Below are 23,274 nucleotides of genomic sequence, written 5' to 3' on the forward strand. Positions count from 1 at the left end.
CCGTCATCAAGAAGTGGAGAAAATATGGGACAACAGTGACATTACCAAGAACTGGACGTTCCTCGAAAATTGATGAAAAGACAAGATGAAAACTGGTCAGGGAGGCTGCCGAGAGGCCGACAGCAACACTGAAGGAGCTGCAGGGATTTCTGGCAAGTACTGGTTGTGTATTACATGTGACAACAATCTCCCGTATTCTCCATATGTCTGGACTATGAGGTAGGGTCAAAGAAAAACATCCAGGCCCGGATAAATTTTGCAAAAAAAAAAAAAAACCTCTCCCAAAAGCATGTGGGAAAATGTGTTATGGTCTGATGAAACCAAGGTTGAACTTTTTGGCCACAATTTCAAAAGGCATGTTTGGTACAAAAACAACACTGCGCATCACCAAAAGAACCCCATACCCATGGTGAAGCATGGTGGCGGCAGCATCATGTTTTGGGGTTGTTTTTCTTCAGCTGGAACAGGGGCTTTAGTCAAGGTGGAGGGAATTATGAACAGTTCTAAATACCAGCCAATTTTGGCCCCAAACCTTCAGGTGTCTGCTAGAAAGCTGAAGAGGAATTTCATCTTTCAGCACGACAATGACCCCAAAAAAGTTTTGGAATGGCCCAGCCAGAGCCCAGACCTAAATCCTATTGAAACTCTGTGGGGTGACCTGAAGAGGGCTGTGCACAAGAGATGCCCTCACAATCTGACAGAGTTGGAACGCTTTTGCAAGGAAAAGTGGGCAAATATTGCCAAGTCTAGATGTGGCAGGCTGGTAGACTCCGACCCAAAAAGATTGAATGCTGTAATTAAATCAAAAGGTGCTTCAACAAAGTATTAGTTTAAGGGTGTGCACACTTATTTTTTTTTCTAACACTTTTTACCCATCTTTACAAAGGGGGCAATAATTATGGAGGGTACTGTCCATACAGTAGCAATCAAAATTTTGGACACATGTATAAAATCAATGTTTTTTTGTTGATTTTTATGGATTAATGAGTCATGTCATGTTTTAAACTAATGAAAGATGTCGTTTCTCTTTACTCAGTTCTTTTTTTGGGGGGGGGGGGTTTGAGCCAGTTTATTTTATTTTATTTTAAATTTATTTGCTAACAAATACAAACAAATACAAAGTAAGAAGGACAGAATGAAACAAATCAATACATACACATGACATACAACAGAAGCACTGACGTAACATTAACAACAATTTCAAAGGCTGGACAATACTACTAATATGTTAAAGAGATGTAACAGAACACATGGAGACAAATTCGACAAAGATAAACAAGAGCTATATTGCTGTATAGGGGAGGATGGGTGGGGTTGGTTAGGGGTAATGAATGTGCATGTGAGATAGAGGAGGGTAGGTGGGGGGGGATTTGGAGGAGTTTTGGGCCTTGAGTTATGGGTGGAGGGACAGTGTGTACATGTTGGGGGGGGAGCGGAGTTTGTGATAGTGAGCACGTGTGTGTGTGTGTGTGTGTGTGTGTGTGTGTGTATATAAGCAGTGCTGGTCTGTGTCGGGCCAGGGAGAAGGAAACTGGATCATAATGAAGGAGAGTGGGGGTGGGGGTGGGGGGAGTATTATTTTATTTGCTAATCATTTGTGTTAGTAAATTTTTTATAGATAGTAATTCTAAAAATAATAGTTATTTAATAGTTAATTACGATGACTACCTGAGCACCTGTTCATGGCTATGGTGCCAGCCGCCCCTGCCCAAGCTAAATCATGATGGGACGACAGAGGGGAGGGGGAGGTACTGCATGAGGCAGGGCTCCGGGCCCAGACGCCCCACACACCGACACCAGCCCCCCATAACCTCCGCACAACACGCCCTACCTATCCTATATATGACTGTATATGACAAGAATGTGTGCCTTCTCTAAAATGTACTGCATTAAAAGAAGAGGGCATGCAGGGTGAAAACCTGCCCAGATCTCCACCTACACGCCCCCCACACCCTATGTAATCAAAGATATAAGCCTCCTCTAAGATGTATTTGCATTAAAAGAGGCAAGGAGTGCAGCGAAGCACCTGCAGAGGTTTCCCACATGCACTCCTCCCCTGCCCTAGTCTATCATGTTGTTCTTATTGAAGGTGGACAAATGGTGTGTGCTTCCTAATGTGTAGAGCATTTAAAAGAGGATAAGGCGCGCTGTGCAATACCAAGAAGGTAAGATGACCAAGGGGAGTGTGTATTCTGAGTGTGGACTAAGTTGGGAGAGGTATGATTGTCCAATGATATATAATCTGCTAGCAGGTTTTTCCAATGGGTAATGTGGATTGAGTTCTTTGAGTTCCAGTTCATGAGGATTGTTTTCTTGGCGACAGTTAGTGCTACTAGAAGAAATTTATTGTCTGTGGTGTTAAGGTTGGTTGAAGATGTATCTCCTAGTATGCAGAGGGAAGGAGTTGCTGGGATGTGATGGCCAAGGATAGAGGTGAGTGAGTCTGTGACTTTTATCCAGAACCTATGGATTGGGGTGCAATGCCAGACAGCGTGGATGTATGTGTCCGGGGTGTTTAGCATGCAGTGGGAACACGTGTCGGAGCCAAAACCCATTCTTGCCAGTTTCTGTGCAGTGTAGTGAAATCTGTGGAGTACCTTGTACTGTATTAGTTGAAGATTGGCGTTTTTAGTCATTAGATAGATATTTTTGCAGATTTGGGTCCAGAAGCCGGCATCAGGAGTAATGGACAGGTCTGATTCCCAATTGTGGTATGGAAGGCTTAAAGTTTTTTCGGATTGTGATATAATTTTGTATATTTTGGAAAGGATTTTTTGAGGGGAGGGTATGTTAATCAGTTCCAAGATTTGTGGGGGGATGTCTAAATTAGGTATCTGAATATTCCATTTTGCTTGAATAGTTGATTTAATTTGAAGATACTGTAAGAAGTGTTTACCCTCAATGCCATGCTTCTGGACCAAATAGGGAAAAGAGACCAGTCTATTGTCTTGGATGATATGATGAAGATGAGTGATACCCTTGCCTATCCATGTGAGAAAGTTGAGTGTTTTTTTATTGATGGTGAAATCAGGATTATTCCAGATAGGGGTGTGATTTGATAGTGTCAGAGGTGAATTAGTGAGGTCATAAAACTTCCACCAGGCTGTCAGACTTGATGCTATGGTTGGAGCTTTGAAAGATGGATGCTTTTTGACTGACTGGCTGCAGAAAGGTAAGTCTGAGATCTGAATATCCTTGCAAATGGTTTGTTCTAGGTCTAACCAGGTGAATTCAAGTGAGGTGGGATGTATCCATTTGTAAATGTATTGAAGCTGGTTGGCCAGTGCATAATGGTAGAAGTGTGGCGCCTCTAGACCACCTAGTATTTTAGGTTTTTGAAGTGTGGTCAGTTTAATTCTTGGTGTCTTGTTTTTCCAGTAGAATTTAATGATTGTAGAGTCTAGTGATTTAAACCAGGATTGGGTAGGCTGAATAGGAATCATTGAAAGTAAATAGTTAACTTTGGGTAAAACTGTCATTTTGATAACTGATATCCTGCCCATGATGGATAGTGGAAGGTTCATCCAGCGCTGGAGGTCATCAGTTATTGAATTGAGTAGGGGGGTGAAATTTAGACCAAACAAGTCTGACAGCTTGGGGGAAACCCTTATCCCCAGGTATGTGATATAATTGGTGCATAGGGGAATAGGTGATGAGTGGGCCGACACATCCCAGCTGTTGGAATGTAATGGGAGGATTGCAGATTTGTTCCAGTTGATAGAATATTCAGAAATGTTGGAGAATGTGTTGATCAGTTCAATAGTTTCGTGTACAGATGTTGGGGGATTTTGTAAGAAAAGTAAGATATCATCAGCATAGAGACTAATTTTGTGATGTAAATTTGGAGTTTGAACTCCCTTGATGAGGGAGTTCTGTCGGATGGCGGCGGCTAAAGGTTCAATGAAGATGGTAAATAGTGAAGGAGAGAGTGGGCATCCTTGTCTAGTCCCCCGGTGCAAAGTGAAACTACGTGATGTTAGTCCATTGGTGAAGGGGTGTGCACACTTATGCAACCAGCTTATTGTACGTTTTTTAAATTCCCCCCCCCCCAACAGATTTGTTTGTTTTTCAGTTGAATTGTACAGGTAATAGGTCACATTAAAGGACTGTACACACACATACATTATACACACACACGCACATATATACACAGTGTGTGGATGGATGGATGGATGGATGGATGGATGGATGGATGGATGGATGGATGGATGGATGGATGGATGGGATATATATGAGTGATTCCACGCTTATGGGTACTGAAATGGGGACATGAACTTATTCACCTAAAACCATTTCTTTTTTTACCATCAGGTCACAAAACATGTAATCTTTAATGAATGCTATGTTAAAAGATAACTTTAATTTTCTGAGATGTAATAAAAACATATTTATATGCCAAAGTCAAGCCTATGAGTTCCAAAATGATGTCTGTTACATTACTTCTGTTACGATTGTCCATCTCGCGTGTTACAAATTAATTACAATCTAGCTATATACCATGTTAATCTTATTGAAAGAATGTGTATGTTTATTCTACTACACATGTTTATTAATTATATTTGCTAAAACATCACCTTCCTATGTTTCAAAAAGTAATTCTACATTGTTAAAATTGAGAATATATATATCCACAACACCTGTTACGTTCTGACTTTGGCATATAAATATGTTTTTATTACATCTCAGAAAATTAAAGTTATCTTTTAACATATCATTCATTAAAGATTACATGTTTTGTGACCTGATGGTAAAAAAAAGAAATGGTTTTAGGTAAATTTTTAAAAATAAGTTCATGTCCCCATTTCAGTACCCATAAGCGTGGAATCACTCATATATATCACACACACACACACACACACACACACATATGGGCAAGTCAAAAAGTTTTAAGACAAATTTTAAAAAATCTTTATTTAGGAAAATAAAGCTATTTCTCTACATATCCTCCATTTAAGTCTCAACATTTCTGCAAGCAATGTTTCCATCAGAGAATTCCTTCTTTGTATTTCTTTTTGAATTCCTTTTAAAATTATAACATCTGTCTTAGAACTTTTTGACTTACCCTCGTGTGTGTGTGTGTGTGTGTGTGTGTGTGAGACACACACACAATGTGTGTCTGGCTACATATAGTAGGTCTTGTTGAAGTTAATGTGATAACGCATTAACACAAATTCCTTTTAACGCCACTAATTTTTTTTGTCGTGCGATTAATGCATGCGGGTTCTGTGCCCCCTCCCCAATACTTTGGGAAATCAGGAAGTGACGTACCACAAGTGAGGGCTGTATCGAGTAGTTGGTCGGTGTAAGCCATGATAAACTTGTGTCCAAAATCACTTTATATTGTTGCATTCTGACTGTTTACAAAAAATGTGTGTATTTTTATTTGCTTTTGATGGCCCAAAGGGGAGAAAAGAAGACATGTTAAAGTCCAGGTGTGTGTGTGTGTGTGTGTGTGTGTGTGTGTGTGTGTGTGTGTGTGTGTGTGTGTGTCTGTCTGTCTGTCTAAGCGCACAGGCTGCACACTGGAGTGAGAGTTTTTGTTTCATTCTGAGAAATTTGAGAGTTATGTAAAAAAAGTGTTTAAATGCAAATTGTGCTCATGATTATACTGAGTTACTGTATGATGTACCAGTGAGTTATTGCATTTTACTGGAAAACATCTTTATGAGCTGTGTGCCTTAAATGTATTTATTCAGGTTTTGTAGTTTTATTTTCTTTATTTAAAGATAGCCACTACTGTTATCCAGAGTCCACATCACCAAGTTAGTTTAGTTGATTTTATTGCATAGTTTGAGTCTGGAAGTTAAGGACAGAACTAGAGGAAAATATTGTATTTGTATTGTTTTGTTCACAGTGAATTGTTCTAAACCCTCCAAATTATAAAGTTAACTTTGCTTTATTTTTTTTTAAATGCAGTGGGGGAATAAAATACCCATAAAAATCATTTTTGCTTTATCCTTATTCTTCCGAACCTAGCCACACACATTTACATAAAGCAACCATATTTGTCCACTCCCCAAAAACTTGAAAAATATACCTTTAAGGTACATTTAGAACAAATTAAAAAAGTGTGATGATTAATCGCAAGTTAACCATGGACAATCTCATCTCATTATCTGTAGCCACTTTATCCTGTTCTACAGGGTCGCAGGCAAGCTGGAGCCTATCCCAGCTGACTACGGGCGAAAGGCGGGGAACACCCTGGACAAGTCGCCAGGTCATCACAGGGCTGACATACAGACAAAGACAACCATTCACACTCACATTCACACCTACGGTCAATTTAGAGTCACCAGTTAACCACTTCTCAGCCTCCCAGGGAAGGTTTACTCCAGGGTACTAGAGAGGAGAATTCGGCCAATAGTCGAACCTCAGATCCAAGAGGAACAATGCGGTTTTCGTCCTGGTCGTGGAACACTGGACCAGCTCTATACCCTTCATAGGGTGCTTGAGGGTTCATGGGAGTTTGCCCAACCAGTCCACATGTGCTTTGTGGATCTGGAGAAGGCATTCGACCATGGTCCCTTGTGGTATTCTGTGGGGGGTGCTTCGGGAGTACGGGGTTCGGGGCTCTTTGCTAAGGGCTGTCCGGTCCCTGTACAAACGGAGCAGGAGTCTGGTTCGCATTGCTGGCAGTAAGTCAGACCTGTTCCCAGTGCATGTTGGACTCCGGCAGGGCTGCCCTTTGTCACCGGTTCTGTTCATAACTTTTATGGACAGAATTTCTAGGTGCAGCCAGGGGCCGGAAGGAATCCTGTTTGGGAACCACAGGATTTCATCTCTGCTTTTTGCGGATGATGTTGTCCTGTTGGCTTCTTCAAGCCAGGACCTTCAGCATGCACTGGGGCGGTTTGCAGTCGAGTGTGAAGCGGCTGGGATGAGAATCAGCACCTCCAAGTCCGAGGCCATGGTTCTTGAACGGAAAAGGGTGGCTTGCCCTCTCCAGGTTGGTGGAGAAGTCCTGCCTCAAGTGGAGAAGTTTAAGTATCTCGGGATCTTGTTCACGAGTGAGGGAAGGATAGAGCGTGAGATCAACAGGCGGATCGGTGCAGCCTCCGCAGTGATGCGGTCGCTTTACCGGTCCGTCGTGGTGAAGAAGGAGCTGAGCCAAAAGGCAAAGCTCTCAATTTACTGGTCGATCTACGTTCCGACTCTCACCTATGGTCATGAGCTTTGGGTAATGACTGAAAGAACAAGATCGCGGATACAAGCGGCTGAAAAGAGTTTTCTTCGCAGGGTGGCTGGGCGCTCCCTTAGAGATAGGGTGAGAAGCACAGTCACTCGGGAGGAGCTCGGAGTAGAGCCACTGCTCCTCCATATTGAGTGGAATCAGCTGAGGTGGCTCGGGCATCTCTTTCGGATGCCTCCTGGACGCCTCCCTGGGGAAGTGTTCCAGGCATGTCCCCCCCGGGAGGAGGCCCCGGGGAAGACCCAGGACACGCTGGAGAGACTATGTCTCTCGGCTGGCCTGGGAACGCCTCGGTGTTCTTCCCGAGGAGCTGGCCGAGGTGTCTGGGGAAAGGGAAGTTTGGGCTTCCATGCTGAGACTGCTGCCTCCGCGACCCGGCCCCGGATAAAGTGGATGAAGATGAGAGGAGACAAGACAGTTAACCTAACCTGCATGTCTTTGGACTGTGGGGGAAACCGGAGCACCCAGAGGAAACCCACGCGGACACGGGGAGAACATGCAAACTCCGCATAGAAAGACCCTCGTCAGCCACGGGGCTCGAACCCGGACCTTCTTGCTGTGAGGTGACACAGCATGTTTATTTATTTTTTTGCAAATTCAATTAAAAAAAACTTTATAAAAAACATCCGACAAAATCATTTCCGGTTAGAATCCGACGAAACGACAGTTGTGATTTGTGAAAAATGCTAGAATAATAATTATTGGGGGGAAAAAATGTTCTTACCATAAAATACTTTCATTCCATATTTTATTGCTTTTTTTGTATTTTTTGGGGTTTTGTTTTCAAGTCGAGTTTTTATTTCGTCCTCGCCTGGGTCAGTAACAAAGGCCCACCATTTTCTTTTCTTCTTTTTTTTTTTGGCAGTCTGGTGCCACCAACTGGGCTGACATGTAGAACAGGTGATACGTGTGTGTGTGTGGGGGGGGGGGGGGGCGCACAAATTTAGCCATTTGTGTTTCTTTTAAATACTTGATAAAGTGATATATCTGACTTGATGCGCACCGCCATTTTATTTTTCTCTATTCACGGTATATGAGCTACGGTATATATCCTAGTAGTACAGTAGCTAATCAGAACACACGATTGCTCATATCCAGTGAATGTCGATAAAATAAAAACACACACACAAAAAAAAGTAATACCAACTTTTTGTTTAAGAGCACTGAATATAGAAAGTAGTATTTTGCTGGTGTTTGTTGCATAACGTCAGCTTTTAATCTATATTTGTTTCAGAATGTTGCATTTACATATTTTGTTGGAGAGGGTTGGGATTTTTTTTCTTCCTTTGTTGGAGAGTGTTGAGTTACTTATGTTTGTTGTAGAACCTTGGGATTTTCTTGACATTTCCTGGTGGATTTGTGCTTGTTACTGGTTGTTGAAGACTGGCCTTATGTACTCTGGTGTGTGAACGTGTTACCTCTGTATTCCGGTGCTCTTCTGCTTGTCTACTTCGAGCCGCAGCAAGATGAGGCTCTTCAGGCTGCTTCAAACTCGGCATTTTATTCAGAGTCTCCTTCAGTTGCTTATACTCATCCACCTGGACCTACAAACCGCAAAGAGCTACATTAAACACCAACCCCCCTCCAGCTATGTTCCTCACTTATACACTCCTATGCTCTTTGGAGTCAAGTACACAATACAACTACAGTACAAAAAAATATGTTTGTGTGCTGGACTAGTTACAATTATGGAGCCTATAAAGTACATAATGATGATATACAAGTATAGTTAACAATAATGAATGAACCCTTTATTGTCACTAGTCACAAGTGCCAGCGAAACTGACCATCAACCCGTCCGTACATATACACATGCATACAATTGATGGGGGAGTAGACAGGACAGGAAGACAGGGATGAAAAGAAAAAATACAGGAGTAACATAAGGGGAGGGGAGGAGAAAAAAGCAACCCCCACACTATGCTCCTGTGGGGAGTACAGTGTGGGAACACTAAAAAAAAACACCTCAGCACATAAGCACAAAATAACACAGTACACTTTATAACATGAAAACTCGGGACTTGAGGGGTGAGGGTGGGGGCGATCAGGGGAGGGGGTAAGGAGGTAGAGGTAACCCAGCGCAAGCAAGCAGCCGGTTCCTGCAGCCATGACGGCGCTGGTCGCGCACCCGCTTGTCACACTGGGGGTAAAAAGCGGTGACCCCGGGAAGTGGGGGAAGGAATGCAAGAGCGTCTCACTGCAGTGATCTTCAGGGGGAGTTGTTGTTCCAGCAACGGCCTTGGCCGAGGCCAGTGCTGTCTACTCCCCCTTCAATTGTATGTATGTGTATATGTACGGACGGGTTGATGGTCAATTTTGCTGGCACTTGTGACTAGTGACAATAAAGGGTTCATTCATTATTGTTAACTATACTTGTACATCATCATAATGATAGTAATTCGAAGGGCTGATTATGAAGAAAAAAATAACATGAAATGATTCAACCAACAATGACTTCTTAGATGATACTTTTTCAATCTGTAGCAGTGTAAATCGAAGACGGCCCAATATGTACAGTGGTGCTTGAAAGTTTGTGAACCCTTTAGAATTTGCTATATTTCTGCATAAATATAACCTAAAACATCATCAGATTTTCACACAAGTCCTAAAAGTAGATAAAGAGAACCCAGTTAAACAAATGAGACACAAATATTATACTTGCTCATTTATTTATTGAGAAAAATGATCCAATATTACATATCTCTGAGTGTCAAAAAGTATGTGAACCTTTGCTTTCAGTATCTGGTGTGACCCCCTTGTGCAGCAATAACTGCAACTAAACGTTTCCGGTAACTGTTGATCAGTCCTGCACACCAGCTTGGAGGAATTTTAGCCCATTCCTCCATACAGAACAGCTTCAACTCTGGGATGTTGGTGGGTTTCCTCACATGAACTGCTTGCTTTGGGTCCTTCCACAACATTTCGATTGAATTAAGGTCAGGACTTTGACTTGGCCATTCCCAAACGTTAACTTTATTCTTCTTTAACCATTCTTTGGTAGAACGACTTGTGTGCTTAGGGTCGTTGTCTTGCTGCATGACCCACCTTCTCTTGAGATTCAGTTCAAGGACAGATGTCCTGACATTTTCCTTTAGAATTCGCTGGTATAATTCAGAATTCATTGTTCCATCAATGATAGCAAGCTGTCCTGGCCCAGATGCAGCAAAACAGGCCCAAACCATGATACTACCACCATCATGTTTCACAGATGGGATAAGGTTCTTATGCTGGAATGCAGTGTTTGCCTTTCTCCAAACATAACGCTTCTCATTTAAACCTCATCCGTCCACAAAACATTTTTCCAACAGCCTTCTGGCTTGTCCACGTGATCTTTAGCAAACTGCAGACGAGCAGCAATGTTCTTTTTGGAGAGCAGTGGCTTTCTCCTTGCAACCCTGCCATGCACACCATTGTTGTTCAGTGTTCTCCTGATGGTGGACTCATGAACATTAACATTAGCCAATGTGAGAGAGGCCTTCAGTTGCTTAGAAGTTACCCTGGGGTCCTTTGTGACCTTGCCGACTATTACACGCCTTGCTCTTGGAGTGATCTTTGTTGGTCGACCACTCCTGGGGAGGGTAACAATGGTCTTGAATTTCCTCCATTTGTACACAATCTGTCTGACTGTGGATGGGTGGAGTCCAAACTCTTTAGAGATGGTTTTGTAGCCTTTTCCAGCCTGATGAGCATCCACAACGCTTTTCCTGAGGTCCTCAGAAATCTCCTTTGTTCGTGCCATGATACACTTCCACAAACGTGTTGTAAAGATCAGACTTTGATAGATCCCTGTTCTTTAAATAAAACAGGGTGCCCACTCACACCTGATTGTCATCCCATTGATTGAAAACACCTGACACTAATTTCACCTTCAAATTAACTGCTAATCCTAGAGGTTCACATACTTTTGCCACACACAGATATGTAATATTGGATCATTTTCCTCAATAAATAAATAAATGACCAAGTATAATATTTTTGTCTCATTTGTTTAACCGGGTTCTCTTTATCTACTTTTAGGACTTGTGTGAAAATCTGATGTTTTAGGTCATACTTATGCAGAAACATACATTCTAAAGGGTTCACAAACTTTCAAGCACCACTGTACAGTACAGTATGTAGCATTACTGAGAAACTTTAACACAAAATCAAAATGATAAGAATGAACTATTGTTATCGATGAGGTGATGGTGATGGCGGGTTACTGGCATGATAAGACAATGAATATGCATAGAAGAAAAAAAATTGTCGTAAAAGGTTATTTTGGAATTGGCTGAACAGCTGGGGGTGGAGCCACAGACAGTCCAGAAGAATCATTCCCTGAAACAGAAATACATGCTACCCATCTCCACAGCAACTAGAAGTAGTGCTGGGGTGCTTTATCCTAACATGACATCCTGTTTCCTGCCTGATCCCCTTGTTTGATCGACAGCCAACCATAAACTTTTCAAGCTTTCACGCGTTCACTGCTGGTTATGTTCAGAAGCAGAAGACAGGGAAACACAAACCAAATGGCGTTGTTGGAGAGACGGTGGGTGACAACCATCCCCAATTTAATGCAACTCCTGCAACTTACTGTTGTTGGGATTATTACTGTTATTGATTAGTTGTTTTTATTATTATTATTATTATTATTATTACTATTATTATTGCCATTGTCAAAATTGATACTGTATCCCACACAGGTCAATAACTCTATCATGAACTGAAGAAGAAAAAAACACCAGTGACAAAGAAAAAGGAGTTAAAAGCAGTTAAGCTGTGCTTTTAAAAGGGCCAGGGTATTTCATTAGCAGGATTAATAGCAGCGTCCTTTTGAAGAGCACCACGGTGTCTTGTTCCAGTCGGGAGACACATGCGCACACACACACACACACACACACACACACACACACACACACACACACACACCTGAGCCGCTGCTAGTGCACTCTTGTGGTCCTCCAGGGTCAATGCAAGCTGATCGTGGGCTGCTTTTAAGTCCTTGTGCTGTTGCTAAAGAGAGGATCAGCACAAGTCAACCAGCCTCAAGCCATTTCGCATAACACTTGATTTCATTCAGCACAGTTAGACAAGACAATATCTGTGCAACACAAAGGAACACTGAGAACATGCAGTGATGACAATTTGTCAGTAAATGGAATGGAATTAGACATTAAAATTGGTGTAACGTGGAGAACATTCAGTGAGTCTGAGAATAACACATTTTAAAAAAAAAACAAGTAAACTGAAAAAAGTTTACTTTTATAGTTAATGCTTATGGTTAATTTTTTTTCCTAATTCAAATATAAATAGTAAATTTAATGCCAGTGCCTGCATTTGTATTTGAATCGCGTTATACGTTTTAATAAGCAGTTAAAACATGTTTGTACTTAAAATTAAATTATTTACCCCAAGAAGCAGTAAGCTGGCTGCCTTACCCTTGTATCCTGAAGTTGCACATGGATCTCCTGATGAGCCTTCCTCAGCTGCCTGTTCTCCTCCCGCAGGTTATAAACACTTTCTACCGAACACACATTTCAACTCGTATCAAAACCACCCAATACACTTCTTAAAACACTTTCATTGACTTCCCATTATAGATACATACAGCAGTAGACAGACCTGCATAAAAACTGTGTGTATCGTCCAGGCTTGTAGTACTCGAGTCCGACTCGTGCCCTAATTTTAAGGACTCGTGACTCAACTCAGACTTGAGCACTGATGACTCGGACTTGTGCATTAACTGCGTTCGGACTCGTAAAATGGAGACGAGGACTCAGATTTTTTCTTTATTTTTTGTAACATGCCATAATAATTTGGCATAAGATATTTATTGCCATTAATCTCATCTCATCTCATTATCTCTAGCCGCTTTATCCTTCTACAGGGTCGCAGGCAAGCTGGAGCCTATCCCAGCTGACTACGGGCGAAAGGCGGGGTACACCCTGGACAAGTCGCCAGGTCATCACAGGGCTGACACATAGACACAGACAACCATTCACACTCACACCTACGGTCAATTTAGAGTCACCAGTTAACCTAACCTGCATGTCTTTGGACTGTGGGGGAAACCGGAGCACCCGGAGGAAACCCACGCGGACACGGGGAGAACATGCAAACTCCACACAGAAAGGCCCTCGCCGGCCCCGGGGCTCGAACCCAGAACCTTCTTGCTGTGAGGCGACAGCACTAACCACTACACCACCGTGCCGCCCTATTGCCATTAATATTTGTACTAATTTCGTGCAAGAGTGTCACACCTGCGCACCTTGACACGCGTATCAGATAAACTCTCGGGCTCACTCCAGACAGCACACGCGCCGTAAACGACTCACACCTGCACAGGATTAAGGCGCAATCAGCGCACCTATATAAAAACTGTGAAAACACACTTACTTTGCGAAGTATTGAGTTGCGTTGCTGACACATTACTGAGCCTTATTTCCTTGTTTGGTTTCCTGATCCCCGAGTTCCTGTTTCTCATCTTTGATTCTGCAATAGCCTTTTTGTGCCTCGCTCGACCTATTGCCTGTTTCACTGTTTTACGATTTTGCCTGCCGTTCTGGATTGTTTACCTGTCTTCACTTGTATTAATAAACACCCCTTCTGCACTTGTATCCGTATCCCAACCATCTCTGACAGAATACTTTGCACTCCCTGAAAAAGAGAATGCACATTCACCTGTTCATACGTCATGTTCAGGAACAAACTAATGTTAATGGCGCTGAAACAGCCACCGTCAAATGGTGCGGTTGGAGTCTTGTTCTCGGACTCGACTCGGATCAATAGTGGACTCGAGTCGAAATTTTTTTTAATGACTTGAACACTGGGGACTCGAGACTGGACTCGGACTCGAGGTTGAGTGACTCGACTACAACACTGGTATCACCGACAAGACAATTTATCAGAGTGCAGTAATGCATTTTGGGTAAAGGGTGCTCATGAAGTTTAATGTGATCTCCCTCATCTAATGACCTTAACTCAAGCTGATTAAGTAATGAATAGCCTGTCAAGGCAAAGTAGAGACAGGAAGTTAACAAGGGTGTCAACAGAAGTGGAACACATCATGCATCCCAGTAGCTGGCAGCTCCGGAACAAATAGTGCCTAATGCTTGGGCTCCTAAATGTGGGGTCATCTGATTTACAAATGGGGTCATGAGCAAAATTTAGGATCTCCTCTTTTGTTTTACAAATTAATACGATGAATAGCGTTCTAAATATGAAAAGCCATTTTGTGTGAGCTTATTTTGAAACGTTACAAGAAGCCACAGTCAAACATACCACCTTTGAATTAAAAATGCACATGCTCTTTTGCCATCTGAATTGCTGTACTAGAATCGGACTTGAGCAATAAAAATGGACAAATATCCCTGTCCATCTACTTCCATGAGGTTTGGGGGTCACAGAAAATGTATAATCTCCATTGAGGGTCATCTGTCCAAGGAGTTTGGGGATCCCTGGCTTAATGAGTACTAAATCACATGGAACTGAGAGTACAAACGCTGCTCTGTAGAGAGAAGGGGAGCGATGGAGTGAGAGCAGCATGATGAAAGTAATACCTTTGAGTTTGGAGACCTCAATTTCTTTAGCTTGCTGTAATTGCTCATATCTCTGCTGGTGTTCATCCAGAACCTTACTGTGGTCCTGACCCTGAGCATGATGCTGCTCCTGCAGCACATAGAACTGTTTCTTCAGCTCCTCATGCTGATTCTGCAAGCACAAGGACACACGCGCGCACACACAAAGACATAGTTGTGGATATTTTGATTTGGATATTGTCGAATTCTGGATTGTGATGTCAGAAAGTGTTGATTACTTGTCTAGAACAGTAGCTCTGACAGCAAACCAAATCGCAGGTGGATACCGATTCGCTGGTTCTAATATGTTTCAATAGTAACAACTCACCTAGGAACTTGTATAGTGGATGCCCCACATAAACAGACTTTAAAAATGTGTTGATATGGTGACATTTTCTGTGAGGACAGAAAAATCTAGCGCTTCTGGAAAAAGACTCCAGTGACAGTGTTTTGTAACAGTCAGAGGTAAAGCTGTAACTACAGTGTCTTGCAAAAGTATCCCCCCCCCCGGTGTTTGTCCCATTTTGCTGCATTACAGGCTGGAATTAAAATAGATTTTTGGAGGATTAACACCATTTGATTTACACAACATGCCTACCACTTTAAAGGTGCACATTGTTGTTTTATTGTGACACAAACAATAATTAAGATGAAAAAACAAATCTGGAGTGTGCATAGGTATTCACCCCCTGTCCTATGAAACCCCTAAATAAGAGCTGGTCCAACCAATTCACTTCATAAGTCACATAATTAGTTGATTAAGATCCACCTATGTGCAAAGTGTCACATGATCTGTCACATGATGTCTGTATAAATCAACCTGTTCTGGAAGGACTGTGACTCTGCAACACTACTAAGCAAACAACATGAAAACCAAGGAGCACTCCAAACAGGTCAGAGACAAAGTTACGAAGAAGTATAGATCAGGGTTGGGTTATAAAAAAAATATCCCAAACTTTGAATATCCCAGGGAGCACCATTAAATCCATTATAGTAAAATGGAAGGAATATGGCACCACTACAAACCTGACAGGAGAAGGCCGCCCACCAAAACTCACAGACCGGGCAAGGAGGGTGTTCTGATAAACGGTCCTACATCCACGAAGCGTCCTACGGTAGGAGGGGATGTCAGACATGTCTGTCGAGTAGTCCTACATTGCAGGAAATCCTACAGTGTGATTCAACTTTAACTTTTAGTCATAGTTCGCGGTTTTTCCCTCTGCAAAGAACATGCTTCTACATTGATACAACGTCCACCAACCCTGTCAGAATTCATATGAATGTAGGACGTTCTGACAATTCAAACGACTCCGTCAGAATATGCTTTTACATTCATATATGAATGTAGGACGTCCTGACAATTCAAACGACTCCGTCAGAATAGGCTTTTACATTCATATGAATCTAGGATGCTCTGACTCTTCAATTGACCCTGTCAGAATATGTAGAATTAATAGGTTTTGTCACTATTCACAAGTACCATTTGCTCTATTAAAATGAGTGTAGGACGTTATTACAATTCAAATGACGCCGCAGGACGTTTTCACAACTCCTATGACCCCATCAGAATATGCTTCTACATTAATAAATGAATGTAGGATGTTCTGACAATTCAAAAGACCCCTTCAGAATATGCTTCTACATTAAAATATGAGTGTAGGACGTTCTTACAATTCAAATGACGCTGCAGGACGTTCTGACAACTCATATGACCACGTCAGAATATGCTTCTACAGCAAGTAGGACGTTCTGACTATTCAAATGACCATCGGAATATGTTTTTACAATATATGAATGTAGGGTGTTCTGATGTGCTTCTACATTAAAATAGGAGTGTACGTAGAACGTTCTGACAGTTTAAACGACCTCGTCAGAATATTCTTTTACTTTAATATATGAATGCAGGACTTTCTGACAACTCAATGACCATCAGAATATGCCTTTACATTAACATATGAATGTAGGAAGTTTTGACAATTCAAATGACCCCACCAGAATATACTACACTCACTGTAAAAAAGAATAAGTTAAGCTTACTTGAAAAAAAGGTGGAAACTCGTTGCCTCAAATAAATGAAGTAATATAACTCGTTCTCTTTCAAGGTATCTTTACGTTTAAAAGTAATCTCATCATCTCCACTGAAAATATTTGTTATCCTTACTTGTAACTTGAATGTTGAGGTTGCTTAAAACCAACTAGTAATGTATACTTCATACCAGCTAGTAAAGGTTACTTGGAGCAAAGTTGTGTTTACTGGTGTTAAATGGGTTTCTCTTACTTTCAGTTGTGTAATGGGTACCTAATTCCTGATTGTAAGGTTTGCTTGCAGAATCTACACCTTACTTATAGTTTGTAAGTATCAGCAACTTGAACAATTAATGTCTCACTTACACAATGTAATGTAATTAAATGTTATGTTATTTTTATTGCAAGACATAAAATGGCATTACAACATATTGGAGCATCAATACGGTTTTCATTCAGTCAATAACTTTTTTAAAGCTTACTTTCATTTAACACATCCAACCCAGAGAAGCATAACATTCCACTTAAAGTGTCAGTCCACCATTCCTGGAATTAAACTCATTTTCTCCACCTCCACTCGAGTTAAATAACTGAGTTTTACCTTTCTCCTATTCATCCAACCGTTCTCCTTGTCTGGTGACACAACAGCACACAGGAAACAAACTTCCACAACTCATTTTGAATGATTTCATTTTACTGAAACACTTCAAGATGGCCAACTATTTGTTTTGAACAGGTTTACGGATTTGCACCAAATCTTACAAAACTTGTTGTGTTGTGCACGTGCGCAGTGGGGCTTTGAAGGACGAGCAGGGTGTAGAGCAACTACAACAGCTGATCAGATAGGTCAGAAGTTGAAGCGCTTTGGTGGAAGATCGTGAAGGGGAGATATTTCAGATGTATTGCAAGACTCACGCAATGGTCAGAAATCAGCATTATGTTAGATTAAGTAGTAAAGATTGAATGCACGCCGTTAATCTGCACCGTTTATAGCACAGCTGATGTAGGACAAAAATCTGTTCAAATGCCAAGAAATGACGTTTTGTGCTCTGCGCATGTGCAGTGGGGCTTTGTAGGACGCATTGATGTGTAGGACAGTTTATCAGAACAAGGGCATTAATCAGAGATGCAACAAAGACACCAAAGAGAATACTGAAGGAGCTGCAAAGATCCAAAGCGGAGACGGGAATATCTGTCCATAGGACCACTTTAAGCCGTACACTCCACAGAGTGGGGCTTTATGGAAGAGTGGCCAGAAAAAAGTCAATGCTTAAGAAAATACATTTGGAGTTTGCCCAACAGCATGTGGCAGACTCCCCAAACACATGGAAGAATATTCTCTGATCAAATGAGACTAAAATTGATCTTTTGGCCATCATGGGAAATGCCATGTGTGGCGCAAACTCAACACCATGAGAACACCATTCCTACAGTGAAGCATGGTGGTGGCAGCATCATGCTGTGGGGATATTATTCATCTGCAGGGACAGGAAAGCTGGTCAAGACTGAAGGAAAGATGGATGGCATTAAATACAGGGCAATTCTGGAGGAAAACCTGTTTGAATCGGCCAGAGGTTTGAGACTGGGATGAAGGCTCATGTTCTAGCAGGACAATGACCCTAAACATACTGCTAAAGCTACACTGGAGTGGTTTAATGGAAAACATTTAAATGTCTTGGAATGACCTAGTCAAAGTCCAGACCTCAATCCAATTGAGAATCTGTGGCATAACTTGAAGATTGCTGTACACCAACGCAACCCATCTAACTTGAAGGAGTTGGAGCAGTTTTGCCTTGAGGAATGGGCAAAAATCCCAGTGGCTAGATGTGCTAAGCTAATAGAGACATACCTTAAGAGACTTGCAGCTGTAATTGCAACAAAAAGTGGCTCTACAAAGTATTGACTTTTGGGGGGTTAATACAGTACCTACACTGTATGCACACTCCAGATTTCTGTCTTTTCATGTTCATTATTGTTTGTGTCACAATAAAACAACAATTTTCAACTTTAAAGTTGTAGGCATATTGTGTAAATCAAATGGTGCTAACCCCCAAACATCCATTTTAATTCCAGCTTGTAATGCGACAAAACAGGACAAACATCGAGGGGGATGAATACTTTTGCAAGACACTGTAAGTGTCCTGGAATGGATGGAGGGCTCTCCAATTTCTCTGTTACAAAAGACGCTGCATTTTTCTGTCTTACTGTAGCTGCTATAAATGTAAGCAATATCAGGAACTAATTTGTTTTATGAACATTAAATGTAACCATAAACACATTAAAAAAGTATGCCATGTTGTTCTTGAATAAATATAAAATTATTATTGGCAAATTGTTGCAATATAAGAGAAATAAAACATGTGGGGATAAGCCGTTATAGGACATAATCAACTTCAAGGTGGTAGCAGTGCTTCTGCTTTGAGATGGGCCACAAACACCATCATTCAGTCAGACAGACAGACAGACAGACAGACAGACAGACTACTGACCTTCAGCATCTGGTGCTGTGTGTGTAGAGAGTTAAACCTGCTGCTAGCATCTTGCTGTGGAGGAACAACACCAATAACATGCTAAGAACACTCAATTGAAAAGAACGTGGCAAAGCCATGCATGCCAGTGTACACATCCTTTGAGAATGAAAAAGAAGAAGCATACAGAGACTCTCATACTGCACAATACCTCACCTTCTCCTTATTCAGTGACTGCTGCGCCTCCAGTTTATAAACTAGATAATCTGAAATTAAACAAAGAAAAAGGGCAGATTGTCACACCGGCTGACCAAGACCTTTAAAAAACATTTTAAGGTTACAGAGAAATATGTTGAAACAATATTAACTAATTCTGAATTTCTGTCATTAGCTTTCAATACGTTAAAAATATTTTCAAGTCAGTAAATAAAACAAGAATGAGAAATACTGCTTTGCTGTGATTACGCTTTACATAAAAGTAACAATGCTTAAAAAGTAGATGGCCGGGGGCGTCGTGGCTCAGGTGGCTGGGGCACCGTGCCATGGGTCCGGGGACCCGGGTTCGATTCTGACCCGAGGTCATTTCCCGATCCCTCCCCGTCTCTCTCTCCCGCTCATTTCCTGTCCTGTCTCTGCACTGTCCTATCCAATGAAGGTGAAAAAAAGCCCAAAAAATATCTTTAAAAAAAAAAGTAGACGGCCTTTCGATTTCATAAAATTGGTGAAATTTTAGTTCCCTCTGAAATGTGGTCATTGTGATGCACGTTTATTTCTGTAATATCTCACAAAATATCAGGCCATTCTGTGGCTGGGAAGTTATTTAATTTGAGGGGATTCCCAAGCAAATAATGTGCATGAAATCTCTCGCTTCGCGCAGTCAAGCAGACAGAGGAAGTCCATGTGTGCATGCGCAGGTTTACCTTGACCGTGCACTGACAGTTCCATCATTCTGTCACTAAACGAACAGCTGATCACACCGAGGTGCTCGCTGACCGCCGATATTTATTAGTTTGGTCCTGCGTTTCCTTTCCTTCGCAACATAACATCTTTTCTTCTCGCTTTCCGTTACTGTAGTCAGGTCTTCCACGTTTCATTCGCACACTCACGTTCTCCATCCATTTTTCTCTCCTGTTTCAAATTTGTATTCCACAATGCCTTGCGTGAACGGGGAAAGCCCACTACATGATGCATGACATTAGTATCTTGAATTGAGTCATGGTGAAGCAGGAAAAAATAGCGGAGAATTTTTGGCCATGTGGCCTGAAATTCATTAATTGTTCTATTTTAAAAAACCTAATAAAATCGGAAGTCTGTGATTCGAATTCAGTAGCTTTCGGTCCACTAAACAAAAATTACTGGGTGTCGGGGAAAATTCTTTTTATGACCTACACTTGAAAAATCTGAAAAGGCAGTACAGCTTCTAATAAATACATAATTTAATGATAAAAATAATAATACATTAAACAAGGGGCGGCACGGTGGTGTAGTGGTTAGCGCTGTCGCCTCACAGCAAGAAGGTCCGGGTTCGAGCCCCGTGGCCGGCGAGGGCCTTTCTGTGTGGAGTTTGCATGTTCTCCCCGTGTCCGCGTGGGTTTCCTCCGGGTGCTCCGGTTTCCCCCACAGTCCAAAGACATGCAGGTTAGGTTAACTGGTGACTCTAAATTGAGCGTAGGTGTGAATGTGAGTGTGAATGGTTGTCTGTGTCTATGTGTCAGCCCTGTGATGACCTGGCGACTTGTCCAGGGTGTACCCCGCCTTTCGCCCGTAGTCAGCTGGGATAGGCTCCAGCTTGCCTGCGACCCTGTAGAACAGGATAAAGCGGCTAGAGATAATGAGATGAGATGAGACATTAAACAAGGACTAATCTTTATCTGACTTGCTGCCAGGTTCTGTACAAGATCGCCATTTTCCTTTTACTGTAGCGTGGAATATTAAACTCCTGAATTCTTCAATCAGAACTTGTGCCTAAACTTTCTGTAACTTTTTCCTCTCACTTGAGGTGAAGTAAGAAGACAAAAGAAACCTCACAGCTTGTCACGTTACTGACGAACTTCTCTGTCCTGAAGATGTTCCCGTGTTGGGACAGTCGAGACAGACTCCTTCCATGAACATCTACTAATTAAAAAACCTCAACAACAATTATATTTCTTTTGGTAAACAAGAATTTCTTTATTGGTTTATTAGGCTTCGATTATGTGATGTGTCTAACATTACTGTAAGTATGATCACATAAGAGAGAACGAATGCATTAATATGAACTTGTGTTACAGCTGCAACAACTGTCAGAGCTGCTGTTTTCGAAAACGAATGCACTTTCTGATTCAAGAACTCAAGCGCACTATGGCATTAGGAAGGAATAATCCACTCCAGACTGCACCGTTATATGAAAATAACCCACAATAGCGTTACCAACCTGAAGCTGATTATATTCGTATAACCACAGGGTCTGGAGTGTGTTATTCCACTTACACCACAACAATTACAATATTTAACGGGATACTGAACGACATTAAATGTTCCATCGATGTTAAATAAAACGTCAACTAACAAAAAAAGCCATGTCAATGATGGAACAGTTTGTTAAACACAATGTTTTTTTAATATTCCATCTTATATCATGTTTCAAGTTCTTACAGCCAAATCAATACCGTATTATAACAAGCGCATAAACATAAACTGACCGTTTGCTTTTGAGCCGGAACTACTTTCCAAGCTGCGTTGTTGCACAAAAATAATGCAGACTACCTTCTGACCAATCAGATATGAGAATTCAGCCATGTTGTAGCATGATGCAGTAAGTTATATTTAACAATTATTCACCAAAGGTGAGGTGAATATCAGTGAATAATAACTAAAACCAAGTTGTGGCTATTATTTAAATAATGTTGGCTGGCTTTGAGTGGTCTATCAGATATATTCCATTCAGCTAGCATGATACTGAACGAGTCGAAGATGAGTAGCTGAATGAAATATATCTGATAGACCATGAAAAAAAAGCCAGCCAATATTATTATTATACATGCACTCTCTTCATATCAGCATTCTCAAAGACCAACGCTAGCTTACCCGCGACTGGGTGCTGTTGGTGTGACAGTCCAGTTACCTTCCAGCCGGCGTAGCTGTAGGGTTAGTGAAGGCCGACGCTAGCTTACCCGCAACTTGGTGCTGGTAGTGCAGCAGTCCAGTCACCTTCCAGCCGGTGTAGCAGTAGGATTAGCGAAGGCCGACGCTAGCTTACCTGCGACTCGGTGCTGTTAGTGCAGCAGTCTAGTTACCTTCCAAGTGGCGTAGCAGTAGCGTTAGCGAAGACCACCACAAGCTTACCCGCGATTCGGTGCTGTTAGTGCAGCAGCCCAGTTAGCTTCTAGCTGGTGTAGTGTTAGCGCAGGCCAATGTTAGCGCAGTCAAGCCGAATATTATTATTTTCCCTGTGTAATTTACTTAGTTACTTTTAAAATCAACATCGACAGCTACACACAACAGAGCGATCTGGCAGCCAAAATTCTCTCAAAATCTTCCGCTTTTAACGAACCAAACCGGGCAGCCATGTTAGTTTACAAACTGCCACAGTCACTCGCTAGCACAGAAGTTCTACATCTCCGACGTGTCTCTTTTCCACTTTTTTGATGTCCACTGGTATGTGTTTCTCTTGTAAATATGCATGAAGAATATATAATTTTTAAATAATATATATTTAATACTGTAGCGAAATTAACCAGGAATAAGTCCACTATAGACACATGCACACCTGTAGTATGTAGAAGCAATGACTTCATGAATTTTTTTAATGACAAAATTGAGAATATCCAACAAAAAATTCAAACTACTAATTTAAGGTCAATGCAAGTGACCCTCTAGTTAACAATATAACTGTATCAGATCATCAATTAGAATGTTTTACTCCTCTTACAGGAACTGAATTACTTTCATTAATCTTGGCATCAAAAGCCTCAACTTGTGTACTAGATCCCTTACCTACATGTCTATTCAAACAGATAATACCTGAAGTAATTGAACCGCTTCTGAAAATAATAAA

At 41.5% G+C, this 23,274-nt stretch overlaps 1 protein-coding gene across 2 annotated transcripts in view; it reads right to left on the minus strand.

The window, feature by feature from the left end:
- golim4a (golgi integral membrane protein 4a) overlaps positions 1-23,274 on the minus strand; it is a 99,566-nt gene that overhangs the window by 20,827 nt on the left and 55,465 nt on the right. For both annotated transcript variants that reach the window (XM_060924060.1, XM_060924062.1), the window contains exons 3-8: positions 19,455-19,504; positions 19,260-19,313; positions 14,728-14,878; positions 12,607-12,689; positions 12,098-12,181; positions 8,608-8,733 (exon numbers count right to left, since the gene is read on the minus strand). In XM_060924060.1, the coding sequence (XP_060780043.1) occupies positions 8,608-8,733; positions 12,098-12,181; positions 12,607-12,689; positions 14,728-14,878; positions 19,260-19,313; positions 19,455-19,504 (548 nt within the window). The remainder of the gene's footprint in view (positions 1-8,607; positions 8,734-12,097; positions 12,182-12,606; positions 12,690-14,727; positions 14,879-19,259; positions 19,314-19,454; positions 19,505-23,274) is intronic.

The sequence above is a fragment of the Neoarius graeffei genome, chromosome 6 (assembly GCF_027579695.1).
Source record: "Neoarius graeffei isolate fNeoGra1 chromosome 6, fNeoGra1.pri, whole genome shotgun sequence".
Lineage (NCBI taxonomy): Eukaryota > Metazoa > Chordata > Actinopteri > Siluriformes > Ariidae > Neoarius > Neoarius graeffei.